At 44.9% G+C, this 16,638-nt stretch overlaps 1 protein-coding gene across 2 annotated transcripts in view; it reads left to right on the forward strand.

Annotated features, from left to right (window-relative positions):
* Positions 1-2,587: 2,587 nt before the first annotated feature.
* Positions 2,588-16,638, forward strand: part of SMG1 (SMG1 nonsense mediated mRNA decay associated PI3K related kinase) — an 86,360-nt gene continuing 72,309 nt past the window's right edge. For both annotated transcript variants that reach the window (XM_062634938.1, XM_062634948.1), the window contains exon 1: positions 2,588-2,851. In XM_062634938.1, coding sequence (XP_062490922.1) covers positions 2,745-2,851 — 107 coding nt within the window. In that variant the 5' untranslated portion in view covers positions 2,588-2,744. The remainder of the gene's footprint in view (positions 2,852-16,638) is intronic.

The following is a 16,638-nucleotide window of genomic DNA, read 5'->3' on the forward strand; positions in this document are numbered from 1 at the left end:
GGAGTTCATTGCAATATTAAATACTACAACCTGACCCACAGGGACATGCAGTGGGTATATCTTGCACTGCTTTTCCTAACACAGGGAGTTAGCTGAAGAAGCTGAAAACATTTCTTTGGAATACATTCCAAAATCAATTTAATATATGATGTCTGCCAGGACTGGGTGAGTCAGAGCACTGTGTTGGGCCTGTGAATATGCTGCAATTTATTTGTGCTGAAGTTTAAGCAAGATCAATGGAGCCATAAAAACACTATTGAAGAGACTTCATGGTGGAACATAAAGCACAGTAACAGGCTCTTGGTTTTGTGGCATCCTCCCACCTCACTGTGGGGTTGTGATGGTGGTAGGTCTTTGTTAGCTGGGTTTAGGTCCACAGAGAGCTGTGGATAGCTGTAGGTTTGGGTGGATGCCTGGGACTTGCAAGAGCCACCAATGCTCTGCAAGGAGATTTCTCAGGAGATGAGAGATGGTTTGTGGAGCTGTACCCAGTAGAAGCTTAAGGTCAACCTGAGTTTTCTGGTTTAGATCTGAGCTTTTGTCAGAATTGGCCTTGAGGAAGAAGGCTTGTAAACCTGCTGAGGTTGGGGGCTAGTTTGGTACGGAAACCTTGGCGAGAATGCAGAGGCCCAGGCTGATTTGAGGCTTTTTTTAAAGCATCTCATAAATTGAGAGCTTGAATCTCTTCCTGTATTCCTTGAAACAGTGATAGTAAAGTAGACCAGAAGTAGCCTTCTGGCTACCTGGGATGAGCCAGGGCCATGGCAGGGAAAGGTGTTTTGGAACAGAAACCAGAAAATCCAGAAGTGCTGCAGGTTTTGCTGAGTGTTACTGGTGCTCAGACAATTCAGAGGTGGCTTGGGACTGTAATAGCTCCTGGAAAAGAGCATTTACACTCCTACAGGAGAAACTGAACCCTGCTGCTGGCTGTGGTGCCTGGGTGAGTCTTTGCAGCAGCAGGCGACTGCAGTTAGGAAGAGAGATGCTTTGAGTGTCCAGGCACCTCCTGCTGAATCTGAGGCTGTCCCTCCACAGCCCTCTCCTCACCCCATTTCTCCTCAGTGCCAGTGCCTCTGCCTGCAGTGCTGTGCAATGAACTTCACCAGCAAACCTTGCTGGGCTGGGACCTGGAGATGGCGCATCTGCCACAAAGGCTTTTGGAAGCAGAGCAAAAGAAATTGGATAGATGGGATAATAAAACTACAAAGGATTATTGGCTTTGGTTTGCTTTTCAAAGATTAAGAACCTCTTTCAAGTGTCTTGGGCTTCATTTATCACTTAGATGTAGACCAGCACAGGCAAGTACGTTTATGGTGCAAGATATCTCTAAAGGTCTTTCTTTATACTTCACAGTTGTGAGGTATCAAACCGTCAGCTCTTTAATGATAATTTAGTCCAAGAAAGACATAAAGAGCATCAGCAAGTATATGTGGAGCTGTGCAACCACGGGCTGGGCATCCATGGGCCTCAGGGCACCTCCACTTTCCCTGCACTCACCACACTGTCACATTGCCATCATGCTTCATCACACTTCAGGCTTCCAGGGGTGGCCTGGGAAGGTTAATGAAAAACCTGCTGTCAAATGTTCACAGGCTTCCAATTTTAGCTGAACCCTTTCCATCTGGGCCTGTAGAAAGGTTTAGGGGTGGCTGCTTCCTTGATGTTTTCAATGCCACGTGTGCAGCCGACATGTCCAGTATTTATCACTTGGAAGTCTCTTTCCAAATGCACTAAGACCTTAGCTTAAGGGAAGAAAGTCCCAGGACGCACCAGGATTTCCAACTGGGGTATTTCTATCGCTGCTGTCTAAAAAGAGCTGAAGCAGAATCCTTCTAAGTAATTCAGAGTCTCCCTTTGCATCTGGGCATGTGAGTCATCAATGTGTTGACACATACTCATTTTAGTAAAATCTGGTATTTGTTTCACTAGTAGTGTTGATGTATAAAAGGCATTGAAATTAAGTGCTGCATGTTAAAGATCAATTAGCTTCTACTCCCACTGAAAACGACATTGGTATTTGGAAGACATATGTGCACACCCACGTCCCTGCTTACGCTTGTTGGGAGATTTATGGCCCTCTCCCCAGCTGCAGAGAGGCCATTTCCTCTGCAGCAAACTTGACACTTTGGTTTCTAGCTCTGCTCTTTCTCCACTTGAGTACGTTTATGTGTGCAGGAAGGAAAGCCCTGGAAAGAGTGAGTACTGGCCAGGAGAGGCTGAGAGCTGCCTGCTGCTCTTCAGACCTCGCTGCCTTCTCACTGGGGCTTATTTAGGGTAACCAAAGGAGCAGACTTACATCATGTGTGTGGGCTGCATATGGAAACCCATCACCTGATGTGAAAGCTGCACCCCTGGGGTCGTTAACAGCAGCTTAAGAGGAAACACTATTACAGGTACCTCCAAGGGAAGTGCTGTGGGATCTGATGAGGAGGTTTGCAAGGTTGGTACCAAGGGCTTTATGCTGCTCGAAACCAGAAGAAGAGATGAGGTAGGAGAAAGTATGCTAAGGGTGCTTGCCTGGGTTACCAGAGACACTGAGTTAAGGTTATCCGGCTCTCCACAGGCGTCCCTATGTGGGTGTCATGGAGCCCTGCTGATTGCTGGGTTGCTTCTCTACTGATTTGAACAGGGGGGCTCTTGCTGCTGTTTTTCTACTCAAGCAGCTTTGTTTATCAGTTCCCTGTGGTCTTGGGCTACTCTTTTGAAAGAAAGAGGTATTTTGAAGAGCAAAGCACAACTCTTGGATGCAGTATCTAAAGCAACAGCCATCCTTACATGTGCGTCTGCCTGGACTTTCCTGTTCCTGTGGTTGGTGTTGCAAGGAGGTGGAGGAGGCTGTTGTTCAAGACCTGTGAGTAACACACCCCTCCCTGCCCACAGCTCTCAGGGAGAGCAGGCACCCTCCATCCCACCCCAGCCCTGCTGGAACCCGGGATGGTCAGCATGGGGCTCTGCATGAGCAGACGTGGGCCAAAATATCCCTGGGGAAAGGGAGTCAGGGGGCTCTTTTCAACCTGAAAATTTCCTTGATGTGGCTAACGGGACTGTCATTCCTTTCTCTTATGGACTTGGAAACATTGCTGCACAAAGGATATGGACACCTTTTCTTGTGTTTTGGCTTATACCCTCTTCCGTCCCTGTGTAAAGACAGATACAAACTGAGTTTAGTACGGACAAGCTACAGAAGTGATTTCAATTGTTAAGAACAGACTGGAAAGAGAGGGGCATGCATACTCTGCCTCTCATTGATACCAGAGTTGTAGCTGTTGTCATTTCCAATTGTGTGCATGACTTTGTCAGTTTAATCAAATCTCTCCTTTTAACACCAGATTTGCTCAGGGGCTTCTTTCCATTCCCTTCTATATCGGATGAGGATCCAGCAATGGTACAGCAGGGGAAGGCCATCCCAATGCCCTGCAGCCTCCCCAGAGGGCTGACGGCCAGCGATGCTGCTGGGCAGGGGGGCTGCCCCCATCTTTGGGCACAGTCTGGGGCTGGCCACACAAAGGCAGCACATTGGGGACCACCAGCAGTGTGATCCCTGCTGTGATGATGATCCCTGGGGAGACCCAGAGGAGCTGCCCTGGCCACAGAAGGCTGTGAATGATGGCAGGGAGGGCAGCAGTAAGAAACGTGATGTCACTGCTACGGCTGCTCGCTCCGTCTCGCCTGCTGGGGACTATTTTTAGCATTATCTCAAAAGTGCCTCCTCACCAGGGTTTAGTTGCTTAGCAGCGCCTGGCGAGGCGTGATTTGGATAGGAGAAGGCAGTTATTAATGCACACGTGCAGAGATTACCTTGCAGCTTCCACACGGTGGCTACTCAAAACCCTGGCAGCTCTCGGGTCCATGGGGCTGGAGACAAGGGGTTTCGGCCCCAAAGGCAGATCTCCCCTGTGTGCAGTAGTGACAACCCACACTGGCCTCGGGGGGCTGCCTGCATGCTGTCCTGGGCTCATCCCTCCGGCACACCAGACCCCTTCCCTCTGGGTTTGCTCTGTTTGGGAACAAGCATCAAAAATGGGATTCAGGTTCAAAATATGCCTCTGTGGCACTTGGCAACCTGCAGCCAAGAAAACATGGTGCACAAAAGATTGCCCCGATGCTTTGTTTATTCTTCAGCGAGCCTTTTTACTTTCAGATGATCTGTTTTCTCTGACATATATATAGAATCGCATGTTTCTAAAACTGCCTACCAGGATCACTGGTGGAATTATGTTTGTCGTTAAGTCAGTGATACACTCAGTCAGAATCAGGGCTCTTGGAAGACAAAAGAAGTTATTTTCTGAAATGGAAAAGTTTAGTACTTAAACTATATCTGCTTAATTTGATTGAATCAGATTGCTGAGCCACAGGTAACTTTATAAATACATTAAGCTGAAGAAAAAAAGTCTCCATGCACTGATAGGCTCCTTTTAAAGCTGGAAAATCCTGAAATGAATTACTGTAGGTACAAATACAGTACACAAACAGCACTTTAAGGGACTGGTTCCCAAAATGGCAGGAGCCGAAGCTGGTGCACAACTGTAAGCATGTCCTAGCTGATGGCAAAGTGATGTCTGCAAATGGAGACCACTGCAGCCTCCCAAAGTCAGAGCATTGCAGCTCTCCTAGGAGCTACTACAAAATGTTATTTAGACAGCAAAGTTGTCCTTCAGCCTCTGTTCAGGGATGGTCTTGCTCAGTGGTAGCGTTGGACAGTGCCTCTGGGATGGCCACTGTGCAGAGGGACAGTCAGCATGGCTCAGCCAAGGGTCTGCTCTAAGGAGCCTACATAAAGGGACAGACAGGCGTTGGGGATCAGGTGGCAAAGACAGGGGCTTTTGTGGATGGGCAGAAAGAGACATCCACCACCTTAATGACATCCTTGACCACGGTCTGGCCCTCAGTGTGCTCTTTTTGGGAGCAGTGTAGATCAAGAACTTCTTCAGCAGCTCTTCATTCCCACCTTTAATCCTATTCAAATTCCAGGATAGTGCAAATAATATCCTCGAAGAGTGGTCAAAAGCTTGCATGTGGATATGGAGCAAAACTGGAGATTGCACAAAGTGGAAAATTGGGCATAATCTGATAAACCTGAAAAATCAGGCTGAGGCTCTGTGTGCCTACTGGGACCCATCCTATTCCTGTCTGCCCAGGACCTTCAGGGACATACTGTAGCTCCTGGTTCCTGCATGTGCATCTCCTCACCATGTATGACTAGGTATGTCTAGTGCATCCAAGCTGGAGAGTGGTGATGCAGAGCCACAGGTCTCTGAGCACGGGCAAAGGAGGTATTGGGAAGGGTAACGGAGGTCTGGGATCTCCTCAATAACCCACTGCCTGGGAGGACCATGGCATTGCAAAGACAGGTGTTGTTTCAGGAGTAACACTGTTTGTGAGACAGAAGGTCTCCATCAGGCACCAGGGCATGAATGCTGCTGGCAAGAGAGGGTTTCTGTTGCATGTCAAAAGCTGTCAGGAGAAATCCTGCAGCATTCAAACCAGGGATCAAATTCCTACTCAAGGGAAGTGATCTCTGGATATCATCCCCTGTTTAATCCAGGGTAGGTTATGCTACTGTGTGTATTATGCCCAGGATCTCATCTGGAGCATCTCCACCTCTCCTAGGCAGGGTAGGGATAAGAGGTGGGAGCACTGGATCCCAGCATGAACACCCTGCATGCATACCTGTAGTCCTACTGATTTAGCATAAAAGGCAGCATTCAAGTATGATTTCAGCCTTCTCTGCCAGCTTGATTCACAGATCATGCATTTTTAGAAAGCCCTCCTACATCCTTCATGCAACCGAGAGCTGTGGGCCACCACTTGTGATGAATGTCAGCCAATTAAGCTATATATGGGAATGGGGCAGTCTTGTCCTTCCTGCCAGTGATAGTGACACCAAAGGCCTTCCTGGTGGCCTGTGCTAGTACCCAGATAGCTGGCAAGCTGGAACAGAGATCAAGCAGTTTGAGGAAAAGTAACATACAGTACTGCACAAGAGAGGAGGTGTTTCGGTCTGGCTATGGTTGGCACCCTAGAGTAATCTTTAATCACTTAAAGATTAAATGGCAATTCCTGAGCTACTGTAAACTCAGCGTTACAGAAAAACTGTTCTCTTAGAGCATGCTTGAGTGACGGAGCTGTTTCCTCTCACTTGCTCCTCTTTAACCTATGTACAGTGAAGAATGTAGAGCCAGTTACTAAGCTGTTTTTTCCTGACCAGCCCTTGGTCAAGCAGCAAAATGCAGGTGTGTGTTTCTGTCACGGTCCCAAAAAGGCAATGGAGAATCAAGTACCACAGTGCCTGTGCTCCTGTTTCTCTGCAAATACAGCTGTCTCATTTCCACTGTCTGGCACGTGTCCTGGCTGAATCAACCCAGTGCGCACCCAACTGCCTGCACAGGCATGCCCCGAGGTGATGCTGGAAAGGTTATTCCTTGGCTTTTTGCTTCTTTTAGTCATGTCAGCGCTTGCGCCTGTATCGATCACTTTCAGACACTATGCAACATTAAAGCATGGAGCTGAAGCTCCTTCGCCCAGGTGAGGCAGCATGAGAGCAGATCCGTGTGCTTTGCTTCAAAACAGCTAAAGCCATAAACCCGTGTGGCTGCAAAACCCGCCCTCACCAGGCCTCTGAACACTTTTAATGAAACACTTTCTGCATTCAAATTCCAGTTGCCTCTCGCTAGGTGTGACAGTGCCTTCACTCTGCCACCTGCTGCCAGCTGCTGTGGGCACTGGCTTCACTGCAGCCGGGTCTAGGCCTTGGGTTCTTCTTCTTCATTGTAAATCGAATTTGAGATAAGAAATACTATTTAGGTGGTTTAGGGCAGAGCTTTATCCTACTACTTGTTTGCTTGATGCTTTTTACTTCGGCAAGCGTGTCAAGAGTGGGAAAGGAGTGTTAACATTTGTCACACATTTGGTAATATTGCATATAGAAAGGTAAATGCCAAATGTACATATGCCATTTTATAAATAAATTCTTCTGGCAAGGAAAGACGTTTTCTACCCAGTTATGTGGCCTTTTTGATGTAAATGTTATGAATGTGTGGTAACACTTGGCCATCTGCTGATGATAGTAAGAATTGCACTGGCATGGCTGAAGGAGTCGCGGCTCTGGGCCGCTGCAGGCAGGAGGAGGGATCATGGGGACCCCAGCGCCCCACAGAGGTACTGAGATCTACGCCACATAGCGCGATGAGGTGACAGCCTCATCCAGACTTCCTGACATCATAAGAAACCCAAATTCAGGTTTGGGATCACCACCTTGGTCTGTAATAGTACCTGTGGGTGGCAACTAGCAGATGACCCTGCTGGTACATGGCAAGCTTTTCCCACACTGTTGACCACTTGTTGCTTTCAGTCACTGGAGATGTTTCTAGAAATGTGTTTGCCTAATGTCTGTAACCTATAGGGTCATGGACTGCACCCAGGAACAAAACCAGGGTGCAGTATCTGAGTGAGAGGGGAAAAGGAAAGGAGCAAGAATAAAGGGGAGATGAGAAAAACACAAAGCAGGAAAAGGTCTAAATCAAAAGAAGTCTTGATTTGTGTGGTTGAGGCTGTGTGAAGGAGGAGACAGTGGTGGAGAGAGTAAGGAAAAGCCGGTGAGGGAAGACAGGGAGACAAGAAAAAGGGGAGGGGAGGTTGAAGTGATGAGCTCTTCTTAGATGAGAGTTTAGGATCTGTCATCCAGGTCCTGATAGATAGAAACTCATTCCTTGAAAGCCCCTTGTGCTCCCCCTCTGTATGCACAGGCTGTGGGACAGAGGGCTAGAGGGGAGAGTGCAGGACTTCTCTGCTCCTGTCCAAACCCTGCCAGCACCACTGTTTCACACCTTCTCAGCTGATGGGCAGTGGGATGTGATGTTTCAGTGCCCTTCCAGCTCCTGGCTTTCTCTGTGGATTGGGGAAAACTGTGGGCTCAGGTCTTGCACTCACAAGCTGAAGTCTGGATGGAGGAGCTGGGGCGAATGTGCTGTGTGCTGGGGTGACAGCAGGGACACAAAACTGTGACAGCAGAGGTACGATGTAACTTTGCCTCGACTCCAGAACCAAAGGAAGTTGGTTAATGGTTTCATCACTGTTTTTTTCCTTTCACTCTCTGCCAGTGGCCACGTTTTGTGTGCCAGCATAGACCAGCACTGTGCCACCCTGGGCAGGGTGCACACAGGGACATGACTGTGTCACCTAGAAGACACCTGGTGCTGAGGTCTCCACCATCCTGTCCTGCTCTTCCTTCATGACATGTACGTATTGCAGGATATTGGTACTGTGCTTTACAAGAACGGGTTGTGTAAAGAGGTGTGATTTTACAGTCTGCCCAGCAGAAGGCAGTCAGGTGAACTCTGATAACTCTTATCTCCTCCTCCCATCAGAGGGATCTTTCAGTTCTTATTCCCTGCCACCCCACAAAAGGTACCGAGGAGGTGTTTTAGGAGGTGAAAAAGGAGGACTTGGTTTTTAAACCCATAGAAACATAGTGAGTCAGGAAAGGTTTCTAAAAGAGATAGACAGAATAATAGCACAGCCATTTTCTTCTGATCTTTCCTAGACATCTTAAATACATTTTTCTGCTTAATTAATCCTGATTATTCTCAGCCCACTCCCTCCAGACAGAGGGGCACCTGGCATCATTATAACACCAGTCCCACCTCTATCCACCCTGAGTCTCAGCTGTGGGTCATGAGCTGGGAACAGAGGACCATGTCCTAGAGCAAGAGCTAGAATTGGGTAAGGGAAGGTGACAAATACATGGTAGGGATGCTGAATTAATGTAATTCAATAGGAGTATGGTCCCCAGGCTGGTCAGTGCTGAAAGCCTCCAGCATGAGGAGCAGTCCTTGGGGTGTGCAGTGCTGCTGGTCTGGCTTTCCTGGAGGAGAAGGAGAAATTCTTATCTGTCAAAAGTCATCCCCTGTGCCTGCTTCAACCTTTCGGTCGTTTCACTGCTGCAATAAATTTGTGCCAGGTAGGGACTTCGTTGATTGCATCTCTAAAAAATACATGTTTTTTTTTTTTTACTTTCAGCTACCATGACTTTGAAAAACACTTCTGCATTTGACAGGCAGTGTATTCACTTGCTTCTGCCCATTTGCTTTCCTACTCTATTTTTCATTTCACATTTCTCAACAGCTCACCATAAGCTATTCAAGCTTGTACTCTTTCTGTGACAGGGCATGTCCTCAGACTAGAAACTGCACATGTTGGACAAGAGATGTCTGCTCCAAGGCTTTTAGCTAGGCTTTTTAGAAAGACCTGAACAATTTCCAGAATCTGGATCCAGCTGTGTTTCAAATGGATGCAGCCAAGACAGTATGAGGGAGCTCAAGTACAGCACTTCAGCACTATGATTTTGTTTCAGCTGAGAGTAAAAAATACATCTGATATATATTAAAGGAATTTATGGAGATGTCATTCAGAAGAGTGAAGTACTTGTTTTAAGAGGTATGGGGACAAATTCCCTGTTAGGGGATCCTACAGGGGAAAGCCTGACTTCCAGGGAGGGGATGTTCCTTTGGCTAAAAATCCTGTGCAATTCCTTCACTCTGCTAAGTAAAAAGCTGTGTGTGCTCTCCCTCTTTTACCACAGGCCTTGATCATAAGTGAAAATCTTTCCACATGTGGCTGATATCTTTCTGTGGCCTAACAGCATTCATAGCAATTGTATTCCAATTTCCTCTCTTATGTGACAGTTTAATAATATCCTGAGTGGCATTTAATGCTACTGTTATACTTGCCCCATCTGGTACAGAATGAGTATCCTTACAAAACTGGAGGTTGGGATATTCATGAAAGCTTTCTTTATTGCCGAGTTCACTGTTGATTTGTTTAGTGTTCTATTTTTATATCTACTCTTTCAATTAAAGGAAAACCAACTCTGAATAAGAAAGTAAGGAGAAAAGGCAATTTCTGTGGGCTTATGTTAGTGTTCCTGACCTACACCCTCTTGGTCCTGCTTACCTTTAGCTAGCTGAAGTCAAGCTGACATTCAACCCCTGTCGCTGTATCAGACAGGGCCATAGAGATCTTTTTGCATAGATATCCCTAACTTCAAGGGGAATATTTGACCTCTGAAGCATCTGAGCAACCCCCATTGCCTGGAATGATAAAGGTGCGTTTGCTAGGAGGAATCCTTGAGCTGTATGTATTTCAGGCTACTGCTCCTTGCTCCAGAGGTGGCTGCATTGCAGTAACAGTGAAAGAAATCCCGTGTTGGAGCACTGCAAGGTTAAATTGAAGCAGACATGGAGTCGTCTCTTGCCACGAGACAAATGGTATTACTCACACAACGTGAACAAGATCTATCCCTGGACTTATGAAGACTGTCAGCTTTGCACACACGGATAAAAGGCATTAAGGAAATCCCTCTTATTTTTATGATGTGTTGTCTTTTCTGGGACTTGCCCATTTGCCGGGTTTATGCTCTCATGCTGAACGCAGTTTGAAGCTCTCAGGTGCTGTGTATTTAATTGGCTTCGCAGGCAGGCACCTCGCGCGACACAGTCTGTCTTGCTGGCAGTCCGAGAAATATTTCGCCATTGTTCTTTTTCATTTGGCACACAAAGATCTGCACACGGTGTCCAGGATAGCCAGGTCCAAGTCACTGATGACATCATGGCCTCTGGAAGAAAAACTTCCTCAGGGAGCCGGGGCAGTGTGTGCAGTTTTGAGCTAACTACAAAGCAAATCCATTTTTTTCTCTGTAGAAAATGAAAAAGATATTTATAAATATAAAAGGAAATTATAATTACCAGCAGAGGATGTGTTGGATGAGCCCAAAGTTGATGTGATTGTTCTTCACACTGTATCAGCAGTTGCATCTGTAGTGTGAGCCCCAGCTCCCAATGAACTCATCCTCATGCCTTGGTGGCCTTTTCTCTCTTACAAGGGGCAAACTGTGGTCCAGATGACCTACCAGGATTCAGCAGCACTTGACCTAAGGGAAGCCTCCTGTCTTGGGAACCTCTCACTTCCAGACTAGAGCCTGCTGGGCCCATGGTTTCCCTTTTTTCTTCTTTTTCTTTACTTTTTTTAAGCTGATTGCAGGTAGCAAATGGTAAATCAGCCTTTGCCAACACTGATGCGAATTCATCATTCCTCCTGGTTTCCAAGAAATGCTGAAAACTCCAAGGCTGGGAAGAATCAGTTTTGAGGGAGAGAGGAGGAACACGGCATGAGCTATTCAACTGTCCAGGCAGATTTGCATCTTTCAGCTATTAACTGAAGTAGGGAGTAAAAATGGAATCAAATTTAAATTGCCTAAACAATCAAAGACCAATTACTTCCTTTCACTATAAGCAAGATGGAGAAAACAATGGGGTTTAATTTCAATAAAATCTCAACCAACTCACCTATGATTTTTATTTAATACAAAAGTGACAGAACTTCCCGCTTTGCAGTACTCTCTGTGCCTGAAAATTACCATGCTTTATCTTCACCATACGCAATAAACCATGGTATGGACTTTGCTTAATACTCAGCACCTGACTGAAAAATAAACCAGGGCCCTACACTTTGTTTTTAAATTATAATCCCAAATCTGTACAGCAGTATCTGCTCTCAGTGCCAAAGTTCACTGTGAGAACTCAGCACTAAGTTGAATGATGCCCTGTTTGTTTTGGTATTACTTATTAATTATATATTTTTAGACCCACCCAAGCATCATAATTCCTTTACAGAGCACAGAGCCAACTCGGTCCCTCCCTGGAGAGGCTGAGGGCTCAGCAAAGGGGATGTGGAAGGGACCTTTCTGTACTTTGAGATGGAAAAACTTACCAAAATCTGGGTAAACAGAAAGGGAAATGAGAGCAAAAGTAACAGCTGGATTAGTTGGCCACTGGAGTGCTGCAGGCTTGCTGGTGAGTGGCACAGCTGTAGAACAGTTTTGGCTCGTTTATTCCTGCTTTTTGCCTTTGTAATTGCAGATTATTTTTTGCTAGTATTTTTAGCATTGTTCCAGTTTGGTAGCATTTAACCTTGCTGCTATAATAACCACTGCAGAAATTTTCATGAGGGAATTTATTCTGTCTTGGTGAATGCATTTGTATAGCATGAAATAAAGAAGGCCTGAGGCAAGCTATTGAACTACAAGGAAAAGACAAAATATTGACTCACCAATTCAGTAAGCATCATTTGCCTAGTGTGCTGAATAAGGCAGGGGTCCTGTAAGAAATTTCTCCCTTGGCCATGCTATTAAGGAGTATCTTGTAAGGCAGAGAAACTGAAGGACTAGTAGACCACTCCATGGTCTATAGTAAGCCATTTTTGGATATTTGATTTTGCAGCATGTGAGTATATAAAACTCATATATAATCCATATAGGTAGGCAAAGGAACTGATATGCCCAGACATATATTTCCAGTTCATGTAAATCAGTGGTAGTTTCATTCCTGATGTTCCTGGTTCCATTTATTCTCATCTTAGTGCTTGTTCCTTTTATTTAGAGTTGCCCCTTCTGACGTCCTGAGTCACTTCAGAAGAGGAGGACATGAGGATCCAGCTTTAGCTTCTCCAGGCAGCTCAGTCCCATGCCTCGGTTGTTGTCAAGGAGACATATCTCTGGCATATATCTTCTCTGTGGTTTCTCTTCTTAGTATGCTTTTCCATTGCTATGGAGACTATCAGAACTCATTTAGCAACTCCCAGTGCCCCAGGAGGAATGTGTATTTCAAAATCACTGCTCAGAACGAGGAGTGTTGTTTAATTTTTGGCCTCTCACCTGCACTGTCCAGCCTGGCTATGCCAGGGACTGTCTGTGCTGAGACCTTCTGGACCAACCCAGCACAGTTCTAAGGGCAGAGCTATAAAAACGTATCTTCAGTGGGGACGATTTTGAAGCTGAGGCAAACCTTGCATGTGGGAGGTAGCCAAAGGCCTGCCCTGGCTAGTTGGCACGGCTCTCCAGGTCCCAAACCCTCTTATTTTCTAGTTCTTCAGCTTGTGTTCTGCTGAGTTCCCATGCCATTGTTATCTCTGGTAGAGACCACTTCAGATCAACGATTGCATGCTGTAGGTGAAATGTAGCTTTGGATTCAGTAAGGATTTCATAATAATTTATTTTGAAGAGACATAATTACAATAAGACTATTAAGAGACAAGTCTCCAAATAGCAAGAGGGACTGAATTTGCTGGTATAAGAGCAGAAACACCTCAGAAATTTGAGGATCAGGGCAGAGAACACAGGTATGGTGGTCTTTCATGGATACAATCTGAAGCAAAACAGTTGAAACCAAGGAAAGTGCCTAACTATAATGGTGCAAAAGAGAGGGAAACAGAACTGCTCTTGGCCACCACTGCAGGGTAGGAGAGAGGGTACCATGCAGCAGATATAGCAGCGTGGAGATATAGAGAGAGAATCTGTGGTTTGGTTCAATCAGTTCCCAAGACTGCCAGCATCCTAATACTGCAGATGAAGTTGGCATCTTCCTCAGGGCAGTACCTGACTTTGCATCAGCCAAGTGGTAACACTTTGACTCCTAGAGAGCAGTGGGGCAGTTGCGTTAGAAGCAGCAGCATTCCAACAGTGGAGACGGCAACAGCAGGCTGGAGGAAATTAATAGTGTGCTGGCAATCATGCACACAAAACTGTGCTGGGCAGTACAGAATTACAAGCTTTACTAAGAAAACCAAGACATACAAGAAGTTATCATTTGGGGTTTACAGCAGCTGGTACACACGAAAGCAGCCACTGCTGGGCTGAAGGGGCAGAAAAACAGTGGGCAGAAAGCACATCAAAGCATCTTTCTCCTGAGATAGGAGAACAATCCTTGCAACCCAGTCCAACAGGGACTCAGTTCCATGGGAAGACCCCTTTCAAAGTGGATGCAAGTGAGCAGGCAAAAATTAGAAATAGGGCAGCCTATAAAATAATGAAGTTTCACGTTCAAAGTGGGAATTACAGCCCTGCTCATGAGTGATGTGGTTCCTGCTGAGATGGTAGCTGAGGCTGAAGCTCCCAGCTCCCTGCCCTATTTCCCCGCTCCTGTGCACAGTCTGACATATTAGCATAATCCTCAATTCCAGTTTGCATTAATATGTCGGTCTATACCCTGCAGTAACTCAGGAACAGAAACACTATCATTCAGCTTCTACAGCTGGAAGGCCATAGGAGGGAACTGAGATGGGGATAGTAACTCCATTACCCTCCCAGGGTAAATCAGAGCCCACCCATACACAGAAATCTGTAAGTAGCTGGATAGTCTCCAAATCACCACCTCAATGCCACACAGCAATAAATATTCATCAGGTAATAGGAACAGCTGAACCCAACTAAAAGAATCTAAATATATTTTTAAAAATGAGGTAATTAATCAATTCAGGCATTTTACAAAAATGTACATAAAATTTACATATTTTGCTGAGGCACATGATTTGTAATGAAGTCAAATTTGGGGAACTAAAAGGAATCACATATAACCTGTCACTTATGCAAATCATTCTCTTTTCAGTGATCTTAAAAATCAGTTACATGTGAAACTGCCTTAAGATGCTGACATGCATCTCCGTGATGTACTTGGCCTCTACATGTGCTGAACTGCAGCTGGTTCAGCACAGCTCTGCGCTGCGCCAGCATTGGAGGCACACCCTCAAGGTACTCTCAGCATTAGGAAGCCAGCACACTGCATCCAAAACATTCACAGGCCATAAGCAATAAAAGGAGGGAAATGCATCAAAAATCAATCCTGAACAATTAATCTCAATATACCTTAGAAGAGATGGGTTGGTTTGTAATTCGCTTCAGTGTCATTTTTAACCTTATGAAATTCAAAATTAAAAGGATATATTTCATTCAAACTTAGATGTTCTTTTTTTCAACTTGGATTCCAGATTTAAAGGAAAACAGTTATCTTGATCGAGATAGTATCTGTAGAAATACATGTGTAGGCACATATACACCATACATGCAAATACATTTCAGAGGGGTACCTACACCCAAATTGCAATCACCTGTGCAGCTCTGGTTCGTACCACTACATTTCTCAGTGTCACTTTTTTTGTCTCATCATGGGTTTTCTTCACAGCATTTAAACGCTTAGCTTGTTCTTTAGCTGTGCGTTGGTGAAAGTATACAGCCAGGATTTGTGGACTTGCAAACATGTCGTTACGGGGCTGGTGGACTGGGCCTGCATGCTTGGAGCTAAACTCCATTTATCTGGAGAGTAGGTGTTTAACTAACGGGCACATCAGACATGGAATAAATGCAGGGCAGCTTCTAGTGTCAGTGTTTTACAAAAACACCTGAATTAACAGGCTGAGAGAGCAAAACACTGACTAGTTTTATATTCAGTGAACAGAAATAATAAGAAAAAGTACCATGATGAAGCGCTATCCTGGTGGATTACTGATTATTTCAAGGTTAATTTTATTCACTCTGAATGACTGCTGTATATATCTGCAAGACTGAGGAACATGAAGTTCAAGGAACAGAGAGGATTAAGTACAAAACATAGGCTAAAACCAATCTAATTAATATCTCAAATAAGAATTTAGAGGAACTTATGTGAAAGACACCAATAAATTTATGTCACTTATCGATTACTTTCTAGCTGAATGAAAGGCTGATCATGCTTGTTAAAAGGCCTCTGGGTTAAAGGACTGTAACACTGCTGTGTGCATTGCCTGTGTGGGCTGTGGTCTAAGGACAGCTGTGCAACAAGGAATCAGGCAAAAGTGTGGTGCAAACTGTGGTCTAGGAAATACAATGATGGAAAGAAGAGAGAGATGTGCTCTGTTAAAGGGCTCATTCTACTTCAAATGATGAAGCTCCCACCAACTTCAGGCTCTTGAATTTTATAGCAGAATTATTAGACTTAACATTATGTTGTGCTCAAAGATCCCAACTAGATCAAGGTCTTACTGTACTTAACATAAGAAAAGATGTCATTTCTGCTTAGAAAGCTCTACAATGTACAGAATTTTATAGATTAACATGTTTTTTTACAGGAGGAATCACAAGTATTGGGGACTAAAAAGTATCAATTATATGTAAATCATAAAAAAAGGTAAAAGAACATGTCTATACATCCTGATGAGATCTTCCGTCTTCATTCTGTTTATCTCTGATTAAATTCTGGAGTTTTCTCTGTAAACATGCAAAAACTGAATTAAAATAACTTTATTAAGGCTATAAAACCAAAATTCAGGTTGACTAGGAATAATGTATGATTTTTATGCACAAGAATGCATACTATTTTTTCATCCTGGCCTGGAGATGAGTCAAAGCTGTTTATTGAAGGAAGCTGTGGTTTGTGAGGCTGTTGTTAGAGAAACTGGCAATTGTAGTGATTTAGATAGGGTACAAGAAGATGATTTGGTGGTTACGATGCATGTATGTTATCTGGGAAATCAGATACTCTTTTACATAATGCTAGACAGTCCTCCCACACCAAGCTTTTCAAAGGCTCAAATTAATACCAAATCTTCATGCTGAATATATCTGAAAGTAGAAAGCAATTTATTCTCATTTGATTCAGCTGGAATTGTGTCATTATTTCAATAACGGACACAGGCTTTCTCACAGAAATAACATGCAATAGCAACTACGCAGGTGAGATTTCAACCAAGTAGTGCCTGAGACCTCAGTTCCCTGTATAGAGACTTTGAATCCTCCTGGGTTTGCTCTAGATAGTGCCAGGTGACTGCAGCCAC

The sequence above is a fragment of the Pezoporus occidentalis genome, unplaced genomic scaffold (assembly GCF_034315485.1).
Source record: "Pezoporus occidentalis ecotype Australia unplaced genomic scaffold, CSIRO_AGI_Poc_V1 ctg113, whole genome shotgun sequence".
Taxonomy (NCBI): domain Eukaryota; kingdom Metazoa; phylum Chordata; class Aves; order Psittaciformes; family Psittacidae; genus Pezoporus; species Pezoporus occidentalis.